Source organism: Rhagoletis pomonella, unplaced genomic scaffold, assembly GCF_013731165.1.
Source record: "Rhagoletis pomonella isolate Grant_MI unplaced genomic scaffold, Rhpom_1.0 Rhpom_scaffold_00001, whole genome shotgun sequence".
NCBI classification, from domain to species: domain Eukaryota; kingdom Metazoa; phylum Arthropoda; class Insecta; order Diptera; family Tephritidae; genus Rhagoletis; species Rhagoletis pomonella.
In genome coordinates this window covers 46,041,546-46,050,037 of record NW_023458555.1, presented here as the reverse complement: position 1 = coordinate 46,050,037, position 8,492 = coordinate 46,041,546, and the positions used below count along the sequence as shown (strand labels likewise).

Here is an 8,492-nt window from a genome sequence, read left to right as displayed (position 1 = left end):
TGCATGTCTTCAGATGCAGGAGCGCGCTGCTAGAGCCTTGGGACGGCCCTTTTGTAGGAGCGTTTCATTCGGGTGTGCTCAGTAGCCAACCGTCCTCTCGTTTGCAGCGGAGTACGAACTTCACGTATCTCGCAACTGCTTCCCACTTTTCTGCACTGGAGATCATTACCCCAACTATGTTGTTCGCAGTTATGTCCCGTGTCTTTCTTCCAAAATTCTGCGCGAAATCAAGAAGTGTTCGCAGGTGAAGAATGTGTGGTACACGTTATCTTCGACGTTTCCACAGTAGGCACAGAACTGTGAGTCCATCCTTCCCATTCTATGAAGATATTCTCGGAAGTAACCGTGACCGGTGAGGAATTGCGTCAGGTAGAAATCGACTTCCCTATGTGGTCTGTTCAGCCATGTTTGAAGGTCGGCTATCAGGGAGTGCGTCCATCGACCTTTTGTGCTCGCGTTCCAGTTTTGTTGCCACTGCTGGATCAGTTGCTCGCGCCCTTGCCGCGGCAGCTGCTCGACCTATCTCGGCACTGAGATTGTAAATCTCTTTTCGCTCGTAAGCGAGTAGCTCAATTGGCATGACGCCAGAAATAACTAGGACTGCGTCCGCGGACACTGTACGGTATGCAGAAGCAATGCGTAGTGCCCCTCTGCGCTGGACCGAAGACATTTGAATCCGGTATTTTTTGACTTTCAATGCGTCGGCCCATATTTCTGCCCCGTACAGGAGCACCGATTGGACCGCTGTCATCAGAAGCTTCCTGCGGCATGGCTTCGGGCCGCCCACGTTCGCCATCAGCCGGCTTAGAGCCACCGTGCTCTGCGCAGCTTTTTCACATACTCCATGGATGTGTTCCCAGAATGTGAGTTTGCTGTCAAGCTTCACCCCTATTCATATTTATAATTGTTGGGATCCGTTTTCTGGTGAGGAGCACGATCTCCGTTTTGGTTGTAGCCAATTGCAGACCGTGATCGCACATCCATCCACTGACGTTGCGCATGACCTGGTTTAGCTTGAGCTGTGCTAGCTGGACATTTCTTGCTGTTATGACGGCGGCCACGTCGTCCGCGAAGGCGACAAGGAAGGCGCTCTCCGGCACTTCCGTGCGCAACAGACTGTCATACGTGGCGTTCCAGAGGTCCGGGCCAAGTACAGACCCCTGTGCCGCTCCGCCGGTTATACGTCTGTTTCTCTGACCTTGTGTTGTGTCGTACAAAAGCCAATGGTCTCTGAGGTAGTCCCGGATCATATCTAGCAAGTATGTTGGAGCCTTTAATGACCGTTCCAAGGCCTCCAGCATGTCGTCCCATCTTTCCGAGTTGAAGGCGTTCTTTACGTCCAGTGTGACTAGCAGCACTATTGGCCGCGCCTGGTGGCAGGCTTCTTCGGCCTTATGTACCGCCTCGACTCCTTCGCCAATTGCTCCTATAGTTGAGTTTCCCTTCCTAAAGCCATGTTGTCGGGGTGAATGGCCTCCCTCGCTTTCTTTGGCTGACGTCAAGCGTATTTTGAGCAGACTCTCCATCATCTTGCCTGCTGTACCTAGCATGCAGAGTGGCCGGAAGGATGAAGGAGAGTTTGGGTCCCCTTTGCCCTTGGGTATAAGCACCAGTCTCGCCTTCTTCCATTGGCTTGGGAAGACCCGGGCCCCTAAGGCAGCTGTTGTACATGTTAAGCAGGAGATCAGGGCTCATTTCCGCTGCTAACCTGATTGCCTCCGCTGGTATGCCATCTGGGCCTGGAGCCTTGCCGGCTTTCATGCTTCGCAGGGCTAGCTTCAGCTCGTCTGTCGAAAACAGTGATGCCTCGGCTTGCTCCTCGACGAACACTGTATCTGCTCTTAGTGGGTGTGTGGGAAATAGCGCATCCACTACATTCTTAACTCGGGCTTCATCCATCGCTTGCGATGATGTGTGAAACTTTTTCACCACTATTTTGTATCCCTGGCCCCAGGGATCGCGATCCACTTCTTCACATAGCGCTTTCCAGCAGTTCCGTTTACTCTTCTGTATCTCGGACCCAAGTGCTTTCTAAGCGCTTTTGTAGGCTGCTGCTCTGGTCAGCGCCTCAGGTCTACCACGAGCGCGCGTTGCGAGTCTCCGCATTCTATGGCAGGCCCTTCGCAGCTCTGCAATTCGGTCATTCCACCAGTATACCTGCTTTTTACCTGACCATGCTCTCCTCTGTGGCATTGAGGCTTTGCATGCCCGGTGAATGCAGCGCATAGTTTCTTTGACCAGCTTAGTACAAGACTCCCTGTTGTGGATCTCTCCCATTGTGGGTGAAATGCCTTGGGAGTCTGCTAGGAGTGACGTATCGAACTTGCGAACATCGACCCTAGACGGGTTCCATCCTGGTTTCCTGCGAGGGATACTACGTGTTTGCCCTCGCGTGATGTCAGTGACTTGGAAGGTGATGTAGTTGTGGTCGCTACCACTCAGGTCTTCCATCACTCTCCATCCGTCAGCCCTTCGAAGAAGGCTTTCTGAGACCAGGGTTATGTCAGGGACAGAGTATCCAAAACCCGGCCTTCGATATGTAGGGGTCGTTCCGGTGTTGAGGATGGTCAGGCCAATGCGGGCTGCCATTTCAAGGACCAGTCTTCCCCTGGTGTTTGTTTGGGGCATACCCCATTCCACGCCTCTTGCGTTGAAATCTCCAGCAACAATTATGTGGCCGGTTATATCGCGCAATTCGTCTTCAAGGTCTTCGAGCTTTCCCCTGAAGACAGGGGCTGTGTCATTTGGAGACAGGTAGCAGCTCACCAGAGTGATTTGCGCCATTTTAACCCAGACGTAGCAGCGTCCGACCCCGCTGCTCTCTGCGCGATGGTTGGGGTTAGCAATCCATATCGCGGCCGAGCCTGATTGGTCAACAAGCCAGGTTTCCTTTGTTCTATAGGGTTCACTGATGATGACAGCGTCTGCTCTTTGTTCAAGAACCAATTGGTCCAGCAGGTCATCAGCTACCCTACTCCTGTTCATATTGCCTTGTATAAATTTGATCATATTCTCCCAAGCTTTGTCTTAGCCTCAGCAAGGGCATCCCTGAAGGCCTTGCACGCTCCCGACCCGGGCAGGTGATGGGCATTTTTCTGTCCATCTCCTGCCGAGCACAGGTAGCAGCTTGGGCTTTCTTTACACGCAGACCATTATTATTATTATTATTATTATTATTATTATTATTATCATATCCTGACTCTCCACTTTGCTCCGACCAATAACCCAATCCGTTATTATTTTCTATGAACTGCAGACACTCTTCAACATGAGATTTTAGTACATTGAATCTTCAAGGAATCTTATATATGAATGTTTATATCAACTCTTTCGGCGTATTTCACTTTTGCTTCTTTGTTTTAAGATTTCGCCCCCTTTTGGAATTTTCCAAAACCTAAACTAATATTTTGTTTTATAAGAGCATTTTTATTGAAATATATGCTGATTTGTTATTATCAGATTTGAGTCCAGTATTTGATATTTAGTCTATCTGGGCAATCTCGTTCAAGGAAAATTTCCCTGAGATATGATCCAGTCGAAAAGGGGAGCAGCTACTATTCCAAATCTTGAAATTTTTAAATATAGGAGTAATTTGGAATGACTTCCTGAAGGTTGCACTTGGCTACATTTTAATAATACCTAACACTGATTGAAGACCACTGTGGCTTTCTACAATAAAACACAAAATATTTATAGTTAATCTAATTTTATTAAGATCTTAAGCTGAAAAAACTTTCTTTTATAAGACTTACTTGCAGAAGTTGAAGCCAGAGAGCTGTTATGAATGCTCCAGCAATAATCTGCCATCATGCGTGCGAAAACATTACAGTACAGATATATCAATAAACACGGACAAAGGAGAAGGAACACATACGCCACTGGGAAAATAGGTAAGCACCTTACGAGGTAAGCCATATTTTCTTTCAGTTTTTCGAACCAAAATTGTCATCATTGCCAATGTCAGTTGCAAAATAACGTGTTGCCGAAGTTATTTCCAAGCGCCAAACTACTCCGAGCGACTGCTCTGCATTACACGTAATTTACTTTGTAAAGCGGCTCAGAAGTATGTCTGATACCAAATGTACATTCTAAATTCCTACTTACATAAGGCGGCGACGTTTTTGTTAAAGCAAAGGAGATTCGTCAGTGAAGTGGTAAGGACCGCCGGGTGAAGTGTAAGTTGCTGGTAAGTTATTGCCGTGTTACATATATGCATGGAGTCGAAACGACGATAACGATGTTAACCCTTGATTAGTGTCAACCAGGCTTTAAGCAACCGGCCTTCAGGGCGTGCCATGGGTAATACAAAAAAAAATTCTTAATCCTAAGTTTAGCTGGCAACCCTACTCCGAAATACGCCGGAATGAATGGTACATATCTTCAGCGTATATGTAGTGTGTATACATAAAAAAATGCCGATTGACATTAAAAAAATATTGTATTAAATAGAAGCGTGGCAACCCTGATGGGAAATATTTTCTTACCAAAGTTCGCAACAATAATATCTTTCATTTGATATCCATATTACGATGTTTTAGACAAATTATTAGTATATACATTGGCGCTTACACATATGTTAGTGTTTGGCCGAGCTTCTCCTTCGATTTGTGGCGTACGCCTCGGTGTTGGCACACAAAGGGGAGGGACCTACAGTTTTACGCCGACTCCGAACGGCGATTGTGTTTTTATGAGAAGCTATTTTTCATGGCAGAAATACACTCGGAGGTTTGCTACTGCCTGCCGAGGGGCGACCGCTGTTAAGAAAAACCCTTTTTTCTAAATGTTTGCTATGTTTGACCAGGGCTTGAACCCAGGCGCTGCGGAGTGGAAGCACGCACTGCTTACCACTACACCACAGCGCCCGCCAAATATAATAATCGAAAATAAGTGGTAGCCTTACACTATTATCCTAAAGCTTGATATACAGTTCAATGTGAACGTGAGCGTGAACTTTCACAAAGGCAAAGAATTCCATTCGTATTTTTATGGACGCTCACACACATTTGTCAAAACTTGTCGTTCACAAGCGAATGCTTTTCGTACGCACACAGTTGAGTGTGAGCTCAAAAAAAGGCATATTATGCATTTTAAATTAGTTTTTATTCTATAATCCTTAAAGATATTATAATTCTCTATCTTTTGGTGTATCAACTATTGAAAAAGTTAAGTAATAACGAAGATATTGGTCAAAATAAAAAGCTCACGCTAATTTCGAGCAGGTGGCAACCTTATACAAGTGTATTCCGAGATAGTGCCTATTCAGATAACCTTAGAATCCAAAACAATATCTGTGTACAAAATTTCTTCAAAATCGTTAGAACCGTTTCCGAGAACTCTATGGATAAATATATTGTGGCGAATACTGCGGCAACGCGAAGCGAACAACGAGAAACTGGCAGAATGTACGGGGAATGAAGTAGAACGTTCCACGAAGAGAAACGTCAAGTTAGACTGCTTTTACACAGTTCAAGTATTGAATTCAATTCGCTCGCATGTGGAAGAGAGGGGGTGAGAACAAAAGGGACGAGTACACATGCGTCTGTACTGTCAAGTCGTTTCAACTTTCTTGCTTTGCTTTTGGCATTTTCGTTGCTTCCTATTTAAAGAACCAAAAACTCGAATTCAACAGAATTGAAACGTGTAAAAGCAAATAGAAAACACAAAAGAGAATGAGCAAGAATTGCTTTCAAGTACTTGAATCATGTAAATCGGGTGTTAGAAGAACACTGCGAATAGCGAGAGAAAGAGAATGAGCGGTGAACTTCAGAACATTCTAGAGTTGCCATGAGTGCGAGCACAGGTATATAAGGACGCCAGCAGACACCGGAGTGAGTTAGTTGAGTTGTAACAAGCAAGCGACAAGTAAAGTGAGTTGCGAATAAGCAAGTTATAAGTTGAATTGTGTTAACAAGTTTTGTAAAGCGTTGTAATTACTTTAACGAGTATTGTAGTGTTTTTGCTGTATTAGTGAGTACTGTAAATTGTTTGTTGTACAATAAATTTAATTGTTCTGCAGTTTGGTCATCGTGAGCATTTATTTAGCAATCCAGCGATACGAGCCGTAAGCTATTTGGGAGGTTTCGAGGATAATCGTAACAATTGGGAAGAAGTGGGATTGCTAAATAAATCCCAGAGGAGAAACTTCCGAAAATGGCAAAAATTCACGTTATTGACTGCCATGTCACAGATGATGCAAGCACAGGATACACGCATGTCACAGATGTCATCACATATTTCATCCCAGCTGCAAGTGCAGGAAACACGCATGTCATCTCAGCTGGTAGCACAGGAACTCAGAGAGAGACAGGATAAAATCGAGGAACGACAAGATAAAATCGAAGCGCTTATTAAGGAAAAACAGGACAAAGTCGAAGCTAAGGTGGATGAGCTTGAAGATGGTCTCCGGGGCTTGCAATTGAATCGTCCAGCTAATTCGATGAACGTTCCCAAAGTAAATCCTCCATCCTTTGATGGCACTATTCCTTGCCGTAAGATATTTGGGAAATCCCTCAAGGTTTCGAGGATAATCGTAACAATATATACAAGAATTGCTCGTTTAATTTAATAAGATTTAAGGACTTATATTACAAGAGTCCTTTAATAATTATCAAAGAGATGAATATTTTTAAGTCTTCAAGGACGTTTATTTTAAGACTTATATTATAAAAGTTTTTTCAAAATAATTATCATTGAGATAAATATTTTTAAGTCTTCAAAGACTTTTATTTTAAAACTTATGTTATATATACCCTAAGTAGGGCTTCACCCGCTACCCGGGTACCCGGGTAGCTCATTACCCGGGTGAAATCATTAGCCCTAGTAGATACCTAAAAACGAAACATTTTAGAGCTAAATTTTGTTGAAGCATAAAAATGGCGAGTTTCAAAAGTTTTAATTCAAATTAAAAGAAGACTCCCTCAAAGTTACAGCAGACGATTTCATATGGAACGACCCATAGTGCATTTATAGTTATTTTAACCTACAGGGTATTTATCCAACAAAGAAACTTAGTGAACAATATTAACGTTGTATTTATAACAGTTTCTAATCTTTTATTGATAAAGAGGCTTGTATTAAAATCAATTTTAAATTCTAGAGATTAATAAACTAATCTCGCTTAGATAAGCCTTAACAAAAGTAATGTCAATAGCCTTACGTGCAAAAATAGAACATATGTATATATTCAAGAATGATATAACACATTCTCACATTGTGATATAGTACATATAGTATTTAGTATTATACAATTATGTATTTATAACGCCACTAACTCTTCGGTACCAAGCTTTTTCAGCGTTGTGATGCTTATTTTTATGTGGAAGCATTAAAAGTTGCATTTTGCCTGCAGTCACCTGGTGGCCCGCTACCAAATATTGGCTCGCCATCACCACTACCACCAATTATTTTAATAATATCGCTTAACGTATATTGACCAATATGAATGTTGACGCTCTAAAAGAAAAAAGTTATGTGAATATTCAATTTTAATCCCTTATTTTAGAATTATCTTAAATTTTATTTTGATCTTACTCACGAAAACCAATAGGCGGGCAATATTTGCTTAAATATATACCTCTTGAATATAATCCTCCAAAAAACCTTGTTCATATGTCCATAGATCTGCCAAAAGCTCCAGGCCTAGTTCGTTAACCAATGCATGGAAGAAATCATTTATCCGCTCGTCTTCAAGTAAATTTTCAAAATCGATGTAAAGCTCACCAACTGTGATCTTCGAGATAATAAAGGGTTTTTATTTACTAAAAAATTAAATTTTCAATGCGCAATACCTTAATGCTCAAATTTCGTATGCCAAGATATTTTCCAGATTTTAAATTAAATGAGATTCTTAAACTCAAATCCTTTAGATGAGCTCTGTTTGAAAACTAGGATGAATACCAAAACACACATACCGCCAGCTTAGGTGAAAAGTTGCTAAGTCCCAATTGAAAAATTTTACAGGAGGAAAAAACTTATTATAGCCATTTTTTTCAAGTATTTCGCAAAACTTTGAATATAACATTTTCCCCTATTTATATCAAAGCAAAACACCATACGAATCAGAGGGATTCGATCTTTCGTACTATTTTGGCTTTATCGAATTTTTCGGAGCTTCTTTTGGAATCAACAAATTTTCATTTCAATGAATATAAACGAGAAAACATGAAACAAGGGCCTTTATCTTTTTCGAAATTATGCATTTTTAATTTCTCTAGCTTTCTGTATCAAAATATGGGTTTTCATAAAAAGTGGAATTAGCAACTTTTCACTCTAAGTTAGCGATATGTAATTTATTTTCTTTTCACTCACTCAGCATCGCCATCGCCGGCTAAATTAACTATATATGCCACTGACCCTTTAGCTGCATAAATAGCTTGTAGTGCCGTCATTGGTAGGGTGATATTGAAAATAGATTTCCTTATTGTAGAAATTCTGAGCTCATTTATAATAAAATCCGAGAGGCCAGTAATCTTAAAATCCGTTACAGAGCCTGT

At 42.1% G+C, this 8,492-nt stretch overlaps 1 protein-coding gene across 1 annotated transcript in view; it reads right to left on the bottom strand.

Annotated features, from left to right (window-relative positions):
• Positions 1-7,072: 7,072 nt before the first annotated feature.
• The window catches only part of LOC118746851, a 1,581-nt gene continuing 161 nt past the window's right edge, over positions 7,073-8,492 (bottom strand). Inside the window, exons 2-5 of the mRNA XM_036480839.1 lie at positions 8,308-8,488; positions 7,788-7,872; positions 7,574-7,729; positions 7,073-7,452 (exon numbers count right to left, since the gene is read on the bottom strand). Coding sequence (XP_036336732.1) covers positions 7,312-7,452; positions 7,574-7,729; positions 7,788-7,872; positions 8,308-8,488 — 563 coding nt within the window. The 3' untranslated portion in view covers positions 7,073-7,311. The remainder of the gene's footprint in view (positions 7,453-7,573; positions 7,730-7,787; positions 7,873-8,307; positions 8,489-8,492) is intronic.